Source organism: Coturnix japonica, chromosome 34, assembly GCF_054131305.1.
Source record: "Coturnix japonica strain WE chromosome 34, WE-NBRP24, whole genome shotgun sequence".
NCBI lineage: Eukaryota > Metazoa > Chordata > Aves > Galliformes > Phasianidae > Coturnix > Coturnix japonica.
In genome coordinates this window covers 3,221,503-3,236,000 of record NC_140696.1, presented here as the reverse complement: position 1 = coordinate 3,236,000, position 14,498 = coordinate 3,221,503, and the positions used below count along the sequence as shown (strand labels likewise).

The window sequence follows — 14,498 nt, the reverse complement described above, 5'->3', positions numbered from 1 at the left end:
TTCTCTTTTAATTAGCTATTAAAGTATTTCCTTCTTCCCTTGTCAGGGAGTTTTAACACTGATGCAACTCGAGACGCGGTTTGCTTTGCTTTTTTGTTTGCTTGATTTGAACCCGGAAAGGAAAACCAGAACACAAGGAAAACAAAAGGGAGGTTTTGTTGTTATATATGAGAAGCCGTCAAGAAATGCAATCATAGAACGTAACATGGCGGATTTTTTTGGTCTTTTTTTTTTTGCCTTTTTTTCTCTGTTTTTTTTTAGTTATTTTTTTGCTTATTTTTTTTAACAATACCTACCTGTATTTACTAAAGAGACTGTTTAAGTTCAATGAAAGAAACACCACAAGTATAGATCTCGGTTGATAAGACAAAAAGCTACTGTAACCTTGTTTAAAAAGATAACCAGGAAAGCACAGAGCACGTCGGTTTGGGGTATTGGGTTTCTTTTATCCCTATATATGCAGGTGGGACCCCCAACATTCATCACCAATAAAAAGAAAGGGAAAAGAAAGAACCAACCAAAAAACAAACCCAAGGTAACGAGCGGAAAGGAAAGAAACCAGAGTTGTACAACTGGTAACAAGAAAGGGCAGGAAACATCCCCCCATAGGCTGCCTATTGCCAAGCAATGCCCACCATCCAACCTCCAACCAGGCACCTACATGGGAACACACAGCCTGGGTTGTTCCTACCTCTGTTAGAACTGTAACACAATCCTTATCTATAGTGTTAAAGAGAATTAAAAGCCATGGACCGATACTGAACTAGGCTTCGTTACACGGTGCGTTACTATATTAGTTCCTATATATATCGTATTTATAGTTATTCAAAAGGAAAATAATAATAATAACAAGAAAAGAAACCAACAGCTTGCAAGGTGTTGAGTGTGGACCAGTAGCGTGGGGTTTGAATGGCATGATTCTGCACAAAGAGCATCCGCTGAAGAACCCGGTATTGCTTGGAAACGAAAGAAGGAACAATTAACAGAAAGATAACCCAGCCCTTTGCAATGACCCGCTTTTCCTTTACACACGACACACAAAAAGATATAAAACAAATAAAAAAAAAAAACAAACGCCCTAAAGTTCCATTTTGTAGTATTTTCTTTTTTTTTTCAGATAGCGTGATCTGTGTCAGTCCTTATAAAATATACATTCATATAATGGGAAGCTGTGCTGTGCTCACTGTCGGCCCAGGCAGGGCATGCCAACCAGCACCTTGTGGTTGCCTAATAGAGAACACACCAAGGCTTCTCTCCCTGCCTCCCTTCCAAGCCCCCACGCTGGGCCGTGGCAGCGGATCGGGGCCCTGCCCAGCAGCACAGCTCACCTCCTCTGGGTACAGACAGTTTCACTGGCCACGGCGGTACCGCCACAGGTATAGCAGCAAAGCAAACAGCGAGCTGGGTCTCAAGGACCCATTCTGCTCGGCCGGTCCTCAAAGGAGGAGATTTCCTGGTGCTCAGCTCCTTGGGGGTCCCACGGCTCTCCTCCCCACCCCTCTTTTCTCTCTCTCTTTCTCCCAGTGTTTCCTATAGGAGCACTGTTGGGGCTTCCATCCTCACACAGCGCGGCCACCAGGCTGAGCCATGCAACTCACAGCACTGTTTAACCAAGCACTGCCATCCCAAACAAGCTAAGGATAAAGGACAAAGAGCAGCCGTGTCTGTGGATACAAGATCCAAGATCCCCCCCCCAAGACGTGCTGTTTGGCCTTCTCAAGGTATGTGCGTTCCCAAACTGTCAGTGCATCAAATCATTTCAGTAACAAATGCAGCTTCGATTGGATTCTTCTTTCAACAGTTATTACCAAATAATAATAATCACACAGTGCAATAAAGAAAGGAAACCAGCAGTTCCTGACCCTGTGAGAGCTGTTATGTCATTCCCAGGTCAGAGGAAGAGGTCTGGGGGCCTGAAGAGCACAGATAATGGAGCGTGAGATCACGAGCACTGGGGGTATCGCTCAGTTCGGTCCATTCCCTACCAACTGCTGATGCTGTTTCAGAGCAGCCTTTCCATTTGCCAGCTCGCCTACCCACAGGTCCAGCTTAGAAAAGCAAGGCTGCTTCAAGGAATTACTACTCCAAGGCAAAAACTACTCTCTGTTTGGTTTGGGGACGAGGAGTGCACATATAGGGGTGTGAGCCCCATGCTGCCCTGGGTGGCAGGTCTGGGGCCCTATTGCTTCGCTAGACTTCCACAGGACTGCATTTCCATGTCTGGAAAGATGTGGGTTTACCCAGAGCAGAAAGGGAAGCTGCTCTGGACAAAAGAGGGATGCTGAGACCCCACAGGCACCACAAGGCTGGGCCAGCAGAGCCCCCCACTGCCCCCGACATCCAACTCCCCACACTTTGGGGTGAGAAGAGTCACACCTCCCACCGAAACACTCATTCTGAACACCAGGCAAAAGGGGTGAAGCTATTTAAGGTCAGTTCTATTCTCTTTTCCCTCTCTTTTCTCCTTAAATACACACAGGATACTGGTGTGTGGCAAGGCAGAATCATGCCTCCTGCCTGAGGGCACGAGCAGTTGTTCAGAGTTCCCAACAAAGCCGGGCAATTCTCCCTCCTGCCCCAATCTGGATAAGAAAAAAAAATCCAAGTTGAAGGTCCAGCCAAACCTCACAGAAACAGTTACCCAAGTCAAAAAGGCAGAACAAGATTAAAGGACAAAAATAAAGTGTACCCCTCTCTCTGGAGAAAGGATCAGACTCAGACTGTGTCCAGCCACATATTTCCTATAACCGTCCTATGAAAATAAAAAAGAAAATTATTAAAAACAGATTCTTTTAAATTAGGATAATACCACTGTTTAAAAAGCCTCGTCATAAGTGCTTTTCCCTATGAAGTGCTTCTCATAGAAAAATATACAAAATATATTTACATTTATAAAACCTTAAATACTAAACTGTAAACAGAACAGAGTAAAATCCGATGTCTCTATTTGTTAGGCTTGGGGCTTTTTCTTTCCTTCTTTTTTTTTTTTTTTTCTATTTTTTTCTATTTTTTTCTTCTTTTTTTTTCTAAGTTTTGGAGGCGTGGAGCAGACCCAAAAGGGAGGAGCATTTACTTGAACCAGGACTTGAACCATTTACTTTTGATTCTACGTTGGACTCTTCAGCTACCGCCATTTCCAACCGTGCCCATCGCCTATTTGTCTCCTGTGCGTTTTTAAGTGCTGCAAGGAGCACCCGAGGCTGCTTAGTGTTTGGCCTTGCATCTTCAGTGATTTTTGCACTCCATTTTGGTGCCTCTTCCTGTGCCTTTCATGCATGATTACGATACGATGGGTCAGACAGGCATGTGCCTACAGAAGCCACTTATTTCTCTCCCTAGGATGCTGTTCAATGGGGCTCCACACAAATCCCCACCTCCCCCAGCTCCTGCTTGACAGCCAACAGCAGCAGCAGCTCCCATCACTGCTTCCTTCCTCACGGTGGCAGACACAGCTGAGACCAGCCGAGCCCTTCAGTCCCCAGGTCAAAGGAGAAAGGCAGCCTCCAAAGGAAGAAGCATGGGAAAAGACTGCTTCCCTCCTTTACAGCAGGGGGAGGGTGCTGCTCAAAGAAAGCCTTTGCTCACAAAGATTTACAGCTCTGCAACCAGTTGGCACAAGCCTTTTTCTCTGCTAAGGAATGCCAGGAATTCCCTTTGCACTCCAGCTGGAATTTCAGAGTGCAACTACCCAAATCCTTCTCACTTTACTTACAGCTGCTGTATGACCCTCACCCCCGTTCAGTCTTCCTCGATTAAAGCAGATAAGCCGGACCCACACGGCACAGCAGGCCACCTACACCACGCAGTACACCGACCAACCCACAGATAGTGTTTTGGAGATGCATAGCACAAGGAACCACAGACTCTCACAAAGTTCTCAGAGTAGCTGGTTGGTGGGGTACAGTTTCTCTCCCTAGGAGAAAGGCGCAGTCATGTACTGTGCTCTGGAAACTTCTGACACAGCAACCGAAGGAAAACAAGAACTCCACATCCACCTCTTTGAGCCAAGGGAGCTCAAAGGGATGGGATTTGTGAGCAGCCCTCTACACTTGGGTCCGGGTCTGCCCTCCCTCCCCTCTCCCACTCATTAGCCCCATTCTGAGAAACAAACTCTGAGAAGGGGGGGGGGGGTTGGGGTGGGAAAGAGAATAGCAAAAACATAATCACATTGAGGATCTTCTCCAGTCGCCCGTGTCTTTCGTAAGGGTAAGTGTGCGCATGCAAGACATGAAGATGTGGACTCTGACAGAGAAACACAGCCGCCAGTTGGGTCCCTGAGCCCAGCTGATCTTCATTCCTGCCTCTGTCCTTTCCCCTCCCCTCATGAAAGGCAGGGTAGGGGTTTGCTGTTAGCTTTGGTTTGCCCCATGCCCTTTAGGGCTCACTTGCAGCTCGTGGAAGTTCTTAGTTTAAAAACTTCCTGCACTTCTTGGCGCCGCAGTTACAGGGCAGTTTGTTGCTGGCGTCTTCAATGGGGAACTTGTAGTCATAGGTGAGTTCTTCCCCTCGGTAGATTTTGCGCATGGCGAAGATGACGATGTGTTTCTGGCCATCGATGTTGATGACCCGAGAGTAGCAGTTGGGCTCACAGGAGTGATTAATGAAGCGGGCTGCATTCCCATGCATGGTGGCATCCACCACTTCAGAGTCATCAATGCGGAACATGTAGCAACCGATCCCCTACACACAGAGAACAGGAAGACAGTTATGGGAAGTCAAGAGATAGATACACTAATGACAGTCTTGCTTAATTATTGCAACATGCTGCACACTTAGAGTCAAGTCATTAAGAATATCTACAACCCTTCTAACCTTTGCCTTCATAAGCGCCCGCTTGAATTATTTCAACCCCTTTTCTCTTTGGAGCTGCAGTGTGAGACCACACTGATATCTTTCCCTGCCCATGGGAGAAAATGACTCTGGAGCTCCAGCAAATACGGTAAACACACAGAGAATTCCTTAATCCCAAATCACCATGTTTCAAATGCAGTTTTCACATGGCCTATGCTTGTCCTGCCTTCACGGCTACTTCTTAGTTCACCCAAACTGCTCTCTGTACACAATAATCTCACCAGTCACATCTGACAATGATTTATTTCATCTTATATACATCACTACTTTGCACTGAAAACTGTTTGAAGTCACTAATACTAACGCTAAACACATTTGAGAACTCTAAATATTCTGTGACTATACTTGTCCTGGTGTTGTTTAGACAAACAAGTGAAAGCCCTTAACTCACCTTACTGTCATAGTACTTCTCTCGTTTGTCAGTGAGGATGGAGCGAATGACATTGCCCGAATATTCAATCACCATCTCACCTGCATCGATGTTCCTTTTGCAGAACAGGCCCCGGCCGTGGATGGGAGACCTAGAAAAGCAACAGGGTGAGAGAATATTCAAACAATACAAGTGAAGCTCAAAAACACTGCACCAGCACTGCAGAAAACAAGTTATTTCGTGATCAGAACCACAGCAGTATTGTTTCACTTCTACAACGTAACACCAATGAGAACAACAGTAGGTTTCTCCTAATGCCTTGGTTGTCAGCAAGGCATAACAGAAGGAACAGTTGTTTGTGCTGAGCTTTACTTTTCAAATATATACCTTAAAAACCTTCCTCTGTCCCAGATGTCAAGTTCAGAGTGGCAGAACAAAACCATACCTGTAGACACCAACTGCCTCCTTGGAAGTCTTCTTCAAGTGTCGGAATCGCATGGGCATTGGCAGATCCATGCTTGTTGCTCTCCTAGAAGAAAGAGACAACTCTAAGCGATGACATCCATGAGAGCCCATGTCAGGTATCATCTGGGATAGCTTCCAAGATTCAACCACTGCAGCCCACTGAGAACACCATCAAAATTCAGGGTAATATAAGTGCATGCATATACACACACACACTAAATGTAGAGCTGATCTTAATTCTGCATCTTAATTCTAACAAATTTGTAATTGCTAACAAGCAATCTTCTTAAAAATTCAATGCAGATCAATTCTCCTCTTCGAGTTATCAACAAAACTTCTCATGTCAGCAGGAAAAAGTGGAAAAGACAACTGGACTGGCTGACCACCTTCAGCTGGTGCAGGACTGCAGCAATCTCCCTTGTTGTTGTTGGACTTGGTAGCTTTGAACTCTTGAGCACTACCTCAAAAAATAGCAATAAGTAACTTAAACCTGATCTCTTTGTTTCTTCCCTTTTAAACCTTTAAATCCTACCGCATACCGGGCTGATTTCAGCTGTACTTCCTCCTCTTCCTCATCATTTGGGTTGTATTCCGGTGGCTGTCGGTGTTTAGATGCCAAGAAATTAAACATATCAAACGCAGATTTCCTGTAATTTAACAAAGGAAGTTTGTGTTACTAACTGAAATTAATGTAAACATTTGTTTGGCAGAACAGCTTGGCATGTTTACTGTTTTACACCTTCTCCAGTCTGTCCTCTTTCACAGCTTTCTATGCATCAGGATAACACACAACAACTTCTGAGAACTGTGAATAAAGGCACCAGCCAGGAGGGCTGTATTAAACAAAGAAATGCATAACAAAGCGTGCAGATAAAGAAGATACAGTATCATTGATTTACAGGAGAAAGTTGTTTACATTTACTCATAAACTGAGCGCTCTCAGTGCTCCTGAGATTTTTTGCTTGTGTCCTTGTTAACCTTAACAACTGCAAAGCTCACACTTGCCTCAGGTGGACTTCAGCCCTAGCAGAGCCATGTGGATTCAGAGGGGGTTCATTGGCCTCCTCTGGTTTATGAAATCTGAACTTGTAGTTGTGGCAGTGCTTTGCTCCATAAAGTTGCTCAATCAGAAACACAACAGTATCATGGATAATTCCCAGCATCCTCAAACCATTCACACCTGGAACAGGAAACAGAGCACAAGAATGACAGAAATGACCAAGCATACTGGGAGGATACAGCAGCCCATTAAACAAAACCTGTGCTAGCCTGAAGTTTTCACAGCAGCACTAACTAGCTCATTCCAGGTAAGCAATTTTAATCAATTCATTAGACTTTATTTTCCACTAAAAAAAACAGCAGCTCAACTGAAACTCTTAAGACAGTGAATCCAAAGACCTGTTTGTTCTTCTACATTCAAAAGCACATTAAAAACAATGGTGGCAATGGACATCACCTGCAAATGATAGCTGTTTCAAGCGGGCATTGGAACGGGCTTCTTGAACCTTGTCAGTCAGTGATTTCCAGGCATCTGCAATTACATAAAACAGAAAACAAAACTGTGAAAGGGCATCCAAGCTTTGGGCACTGAGAAGTGCTGTAACAACAGCCTCGCTGTCAGTTCTGGCACTACCAACAAGACATTTATGTACATGTGAGGTATGTTGTTTTCCTAAAAAATGTTGATATTTATATAATGACCAGATAATGTAAAGCATTCATCCCATCTAATGGACTACAAATACTCCAAACTCACTGTGGCTGAAGGGAAATGAGTTTCTTCAGTAACTTGACTGTAGGACAAGTCTAAATGTCATAGAGCCTGAGTCATGCTGTTTCTTTACAACACGTGGTTCAAAACCATGGGTCAATGGATAAACCAAAATGGGATAGTGACATATTATATTTTCCAACAGAAACCATGTAATGCAAGGAACCAGGGCTGTAAATTAGGAGTTGTTGTTTCTCATTTAAAGATCTGTGAAAATAAGTAACGCTCTCAGAAGTCATAATTTAACTTCTGGTAGGGAAAGTTAAAACCAACGCAACAATAAAAGCACAGTTCTCACCTTCAATACTTTCTGCACAGATTTGAAAGCCGTCATCACTTGAGATCTCAAAAACCAAACCTTTCTTGGGTTTCTTCTCACCAAGACTCTCTTTCCTCTTTTGTTCTTGCTGCAGCCAAAACATAAGTGGGGAGCTGAAAGTGCTCTCTTCTTCCTCGATAGCTTTTGAGCCTAGGAAAGACAAAAGCTAGTATGAAGGTGGAAATTAAGCAGAACAAAGCTTTCCCCCCCACAGCTGAATCAATTACTTCTATTTAGTGGTCAAATGGCAAGTCAGTAATGTGTCTAAGAAGAACCTATGGAACTCAGATAACAATTCCACTCACATAAGGACTCGTACAAATTTACCAACATTCACATCTTGGCAGAGGGACAAAATCTATTCATTCTGAAGCTGTTTTAACAACAGATGACATTAGTAGCTTCTAAACAGCTATTACAGGAGAACCAGGTTTCCACAAATCATCATTTGCAGTAAGGACAAAGAGCAGAAAGACTATTATTTTATATGCGAGAACTATTCATGCTACTGCAACCGCATGTAAGTGACAGCAGACTGGGAAGATATGAAAGACAACAGTCTACATTTCCAGATTTACTTTGAAACATTCAAAAAAGGCCTCGGAGCTCTCATATATGGCAGTCAAACTAAAATATACTTTCTAAGAACCAAGATTCCAAAAAGAGATTTTACTCAAAGGAAAAAATTCCAGACAGCACCATAGTGTAAAATCTCAAGTACTGAAATTCCCACCAGCTAAAAAATAGAAACAACTATTTGAGCAGATTTTATTAATAGTGAACAAACCTTTCCTCCCTTCAAGGCATGAATAACAAGACTATTAGCTCTGAGATTTTTCTCTGTGAGAACAAGAGAGACAAATTAGAACAACAAGGTACCAGTTTCCCAGTCATGGAGAGCCCCAGGACCTGGTGCATGTGAAGAAACAACATACCTGCATTTTCTTGCTCATTTGTCGAGGTCTGTGTTGGTTGAGATTCTGGGATAACTGCTGTTTGCCTTCAGAGGGAAGGAGGTGAAAATGAAGAACATGAATAACCATTTTACTACACCCATTGTTAAATATGTTCTAATGTGAGCACAATTGGAAATGAACAGGAGGATTCTATTAAGTTGCAATTATCTTTGTGGCTTCCATCAGTCAGTAGACTGACTTAACAGAACCTGTGATCTGTCGTTCTTATTAGTCCTGCTCCCTGTATGCTAACACAGGATCTGCCTGAGTAAGAAATGCATTTCCCACAGCTATATTAAAAACAAAATAAAAAACATGGCTGCTCATTACAGACTGAAAACTTCCAAGATAAACCCGATAGCAAAGACTCCTTGCATTCTCCGGACTATTTTATGTATTCATTTATTTATTTAAGATCAGGCCACCAAAACCTGACACAAAGGTGTACTTCATGCTTACCCCGTAGACTGGCCACATTGTGTTTGTGATGGCTGATCTGTGCTTGCTGCATCCTGCATATCTGTCTTCACAGCAGGAGCCCTGGAAGAAAAAGAGTTAGGAACATTCAAACTACCTTCCAAATCACACATGCTATAAATGAGACTGGAAGGCAGCAATAGATCTTCTGGGAGTTGCAACAAGTGCTTCAGTAGTTGTGCTGCTCCTGTGATAGGAGAAAATGGATCACATTCCCAGCACTGCATGAGATTCAAGAGGAACAGTTCTGAGCAACCATAAGCCACATGCTCAGGGGTCAAGTGATGTACAGTGGAACGTTGACACAATTATAGCAAATATTTATAGATTGAATCAAATTGGCAAGTAATCAACTACACACACTCAACAAAAGCTATGTTAAGAGGTTAAGCCATCTAAAGAGTTCTGAATCTGCTGTTTAAGAATCAGGCTCATTTCAGAACATCAAGACGATCAAGTTATCACAGGCATCACGTGCAATATTTCTCAGTTACCAAAATGTTAATGCTCTTCAGCACCAGCAATAATTTAGGACCAACCACTAAGGTAGCCAGAACTGAAAACAAGGGGTGCAATCTTTAAGGTGCTAACAGTGAATAGAAGCCCTCCTCACCCTGATCCTCAAAGGCTCAAGTTTCTCAGCCTTCACTTTCCAGAGGCAAAAGTTCTAAGAAATTCTTCAGAGATCTGCTTTCTGAAGCCAGGTGAGGTTTTACATTAGAAACTATCATTCAAAAGGTAAATCTGCTGTAGATACAGGTGCAACATTTTCTCTTTTACTGCTGCAAAATCTCATGGACGAGCAAAGCATGCACTTCTCTTACCTTGCAGCTGAGACCTGGGGTGCAGCAGTGGTCCCTCTATCAGGAACCTGTGCTTCGGAAGAGCCAGTCCACATGTGAGAAGTTTTGTGCTTCTTTCCATTCCCTTTCTCTAACGGCTGAATGCGTTTGATTTTTGGCTTCATTTTCGATGAGCCAAGCACAGAGCTACTTGCAGACTGCTGACCAGACGACGGGGAGCCTCCAGGAGATGCTGAACTGGCATGCATCACAGATGAGGAAACCTTGTTTTGTTCGAGTCCGGTACTGTTGGGAACATCAACCAGCTGTGGAAAACTTGACAGCTGAGCTGTTGCTGAAGCTGAGCCAAGGTCCAGCTGTGAGGAAGCAATCCCAGTTTTGCTGGCCAAGAGTTGAGTCATATGCTGAAGCTGATAAGAGCCTTCTGGGTCAGAAGATGACTGGGCAACTGTCATGCTCATAGTCTGAGCTGAAGGCAGAACACAGATGCTCGATGCAGCCGTCATTGCTGCTGTAGATGGAGTTTGTGATGTTCCAAGTTGCGAAAACATCCCAGAAGCTGGTGGCAGAGTCATGTGCTGCTCCTGAAGACCAAGGCTTTGCTGACTAGCTTTGATCAAGAGATTGCTTATGGAACCAAGGTCCCCTAATAATCCAGGGCTAGTTAACGTCACTGAGCTTTGTCCCAAAACGTGTCCAGGAACTGACCCACCAGTAGTAGGGGCTGCCGTGGCCTGCATGGATACCACGTTCAGTACCGAGGAACTCGATGCTAGCCCTGACACAGGCCCTGCTGGAAGGTGACCAGCATCTGGTCCAATAACACTAGGAGATGTGCCAACTGCAGCAGCAGTCCCACTTTGGGGCAGCAAAGAGGTTTGCTCAAAATACATTACTCCAGACTTGGACCTTTTTATAATGTTGGGGACGGTTCTGTGGGACGTTGAATTTGCAATGGTTCCCAAATCCAATGGGTGGTTGGAAATTTGGGAGGGAGCAAAATTAATTAAAGTCATGTTTGAGACCATATCAGGAGGAGCTATTGCAGAAGGGGTTCCAGAGGGAGCCAGTTTCTTATTCTTCCTTGACTGCAGTCGAGATATTGGCCGTTTCTTGCTCAGGGCTGCGGCTGGTGTTGAAGCAGTGGTACCAAGATCAGTCCTCTGATTAGCTTCAGACACCAGCAGCTGAGGATCAGGGGGTGGCTGCACACCAATAAGGAGACCTGGCGAAGGACTGCCAATATTTGGTGGGAAGCCAGTCTGAGTGGCCGTGGAGAAGGGATGTATATGCTGGTGATGGGACATGGGCAACAACCCTTTACTAGTGGGAGGATATAAGGACTGAGATGAGGGCAAGCTTGGATTTAATCCTGTGGTCAGCGTGAGCCCGCTCCCCACAGGCCCCAACACTGAGGCATTCGTCTCCATTACGCTCTGTGCTGAACTAACAGAAGGTGTCAGCTGTATCTTTTGAGTAACACCATTGGGAAGAGTTTGGAGCACGTAGAGTGGCTGCATATTTTGATTGACTACAAGAAGCTTTTCTGCAGCTGGTTTAAGGTGGGGTGGTGTTGTCTGTACTGCAGCATTAGAAATCTGAGAGGGGCCGGGACTGTCTGTGGAATTGGGAACATACTTCTGGTTCTGCAGGGGAACTGTGGGTGACACGGGCACTTGGATACCTGGAGTCCCACTGTTCCTAGTTAAATCCTGGTTGCTGCCATGTCCTTGCTCTACCGGGCCACAAGGCGGGCTGGCTATATGCTCTGCATCTATGTGACCTTGGATGAAGTGGTCAGGAGTCATGTGCCCTTCAGGGCTCGGGTCTACTCCTGGACTCAGAAGAGCTGTATCGCCCTCACTAGAGGTGGATTTTTCTGTGACCGTAACTCTTTTTTCCCCAGATTCCGTGGAGGGCAAGGCAAGCATTGACCTCTCTCCTGAGGAGGACAGCGAAGACTCTGAAATGACAGCAAGTCTGTTGTGATTTTGACTGGGCACCGTAGGGCTGCGTGTAGTCAGAACAGAGAGGTCAGAAGGAAGTTCCAGCGGTAATTCAAATTGCTCCTCTGCTGATATGGACGAGGAAACACTGCTATCCACCGGCTCAGTTGTTGGCAGCTGTTGAGAAAACACTTCAAATAAGCCCATGTCTTTGCCCCGGTTGCTATCGAGACCTAAACCTTCTCCAAGTGTTAGAAGTTCAGATGACGAAGACTCTGGACTTTCTCCTAATGCCTGCATGGATGGTGTGTTCTTCAGTACAAAATCCATGATGTCTGAAGGGAGGATGTTTCCACAATCATCGCTGTTGTTATTGTCAGAGTCAGATTTCAGAAGTTCTGTGTTAAAAGTATCCAGTAAGTTCTTATCAGAAGGTGTGCTGGCATGAGCCCTACGGCCCGTTTCCAAAGAGCTCAGCTGAGCTTCCAGAGAATCCTGACCTTGTGTTTTAACCCTGCTCACGGGATGGCAATTATCCATCTTTGGATCGGCTTTGTGGACAGCGGGGCTTTTTGTGACTTGTACTTTCTCCCCAGTTTCTTCAGTTCTATCCAGCTTTAAGTTTTCCGTTCCATTTTCTTTACCACTCCGTTTAGTTACTTGATTTACTTTTCTTGTTGTGGCTGTGACGCTTGTATCACTTTCAGTCCCATCATCTACACCATCTAACTGGGAGATTTTTGGAAGATCACACTGCTCCTCCTCCCTGAATAAGCTATGGGACGCAAGCCTCTCCTCAGTGTTGGAGGAAACCACTGTTCTAGTGAAATTATAGTAGTACAAGTCATCCTCATCTGATGTACTTAAATCATCTGCACCATCCACCTGTCCTTCTGCAGACCGCTTCCCTCGCTTCTTCCCCGTTGAGTTACTGTAGAATGGAATGTCTTCCTCTCCGTAAGACCTCACACCATACAGAGGAGTCAGTCCAAAGAACATATTAGACCTGGCCCGAGCGCTTCTACGTGGATACCTCCGCTTGTATGAGCCTTCTTCTTGAGGTTTAGTCCCATCCTGAAGCATCAAGCTGTTATCTTGAACAGGCAAGTTTTCATATGCATTATTTTGAGATTCCTGTGTTGGTGCTTTATTTGGACTTCCTTGAACTACAGAGTTATCTTCCAGGCTTTCAGAATTTGAGGAGGGCTCTGTTGGAGTGGCAAGCTCTGCCTCTGCAGGCTGAGATTCAGCATCACTTTCCTGCTGTGCAGCTTTAGACTGGCCTTCGCTTTCCATCTTGAGAGGAGTCAGAGTGACTTTGACGGTGCGTTTTCTGGGCGCCTGTGATTCCTTAGAGGCCACTTCAGGCAGCACTGCAGAACCTTTAGACGACCCCTGCGAAGGTGGAGACTTCTCAACATTTTTTTCAGCAGGAATATTATTACATAACCTCTGACTAATTTGTTCAGTCACCAAACCCTGATTACCGAATTCTGATGCCAGATTTCCTTCATCGCTGCCTACTGCCTGACTTGAATCTGTAAGAGATTTCAAAGAAAGCTTCTCTTTAAAACTCTCTTTCACTATCTTTTTCCCCTTCTGACGCCTGTCTCTGGAGGCAGAAACTGCCTGCTCGCTTGCTGCAGGAGACCTGCTATTTACTCCTGCAGACTTCAGCATCTTTGCATCCATCTCATCAACTGAAGTTGTTTTTTCTGGCTGTGCAGATTCCAAGTGCTGATCTCTGTCTTTTCTCGGGCCTCTCTGATGCAAAGACGGAAAGGATACTGTTTCTTTAGAAGAAAATGATCCTGCAGATTCTTGAAAGGTTCCTATTTTAACACTTATTTCCGTGCCCGACGAACAGTTTGGCTGAGTTGATGTTTTGGAGTTTCCTCCAGAAGAAAAACTATGAGCTGAATAGTCTGGGTCCCTTGAGGTCAGTGTTTTCATCTTCTCTCCCTTTGAAGGTGTGCTTTTGGCTATTGAATCTGAACTGCTAGGATGTTTTCCTTCTGTAGGCTGAGATGCATCCAGCTGGTAAGTTTTAGTTCCACTTGTAGCTGCTGTTTTCTGGGAGCCTGAACTGGAAGAGCAGCTTTGAACTGGAGCGCTTGCGGTACCTGAATTCACAGATCCCACATAGTGGTCAGTAGGTTTTGTACTCTGTTCATGTTCTGAAGAAGACCCTATGCTGGAAACTGAAGACAGACTGAGCCTGGAGTAAGTATTCCCAGCTCGTGTAGGCGAAATCATCCGGAGTTTTGATTGCTGCTGTGACAAAGAAGAAGTGCTATGTCTTCTAGAACCAATGCTCTTAAGTCCAGAGGATAGTAAAGGATCTCCCACTGTAACTATTTCATGGGTCATTGGGGTAGGACTTCCTGAGAAAATAGAACAAGAAGACTGTCAAGAGATCTGAATCTTTCAAAATCAATACACACCTAATTGTTTCAATCACATGTTTTTTGACTGGTCATATCAACTACGCACATTTCAGAACGTTCCTTCTCTGAAACCTATTAACATTTTTCATGTTC

At 44.6% G+C, this 14,498-nt stretch overlaps 1 protein-coding gene across 7 annotated transcripts in view; it reads right to left on the bottom strand.

The window, feature by feature from the left end:
• Nucleotides 1–16: 16 nt before the first annotated feature.
• Nucleotides 17–14,498, bottom strand: part of KMT2A (lysine methyltransferase 2A) — a 43,689-nt gene continuing 29,207 nt past the window's right edge. For 6 of the 7 annotated variants that reach the window (XM_032449092.2, XM_015883850.3, XM_015883851.3 and 3 more), the window contains 10 exons: nucleotides 10,034–14,342; nucleotides 9,192–9,272; nucleotides 8,712–8,776; nucleotides 7,756–7,926; nucleotides 7,143–7,217; nucleotides 6,692–6,866; nucleotides 6,226–6,333; nucleotides 5,667–5,750; nucleotides 5,243–5,372; nucleotides 17–4,680 (listed from right to left, as the gene is read on the bottom strand). In XM_032449092.2, coding sequence (XP_032304983.2) covers nucleotides 4,405–4,680; nucleotides 5,243–5,372; nucleotides 5,667–5,750; nucleotides 6,226–6,333; nucleotides 6,692–6,866; nucleotides 7,143–7,217; nucleotides 7,756–7,926; nucleotides 8,712–8,776; nucleotides 9,192–9,272; nucleotides 10,034–14,342 — 5,474 coding nt within the window. In that variant the 3' untranslated portion in view covers nucleotides 17–4,404. Of the gene's footprint in view, nucleotides 4,681–5,242; nucleotides 5,373–5,666; nucleotides 5,751–6,225; nucleotides 6,334–6,691; nucleotides 6,867–7,142; nucleotides 7,218–7,755; nucleotides 7,927–8,563; nucleotides 8,617–8,711; nucleotides 8,777–9,191; nucleotides 9,273–10,033; nucleotides 14,343–14,498 lie in introns of all 7 variants that reach the window. The other variant, XR_014938226.1, reaches the window with a different exon arrangement.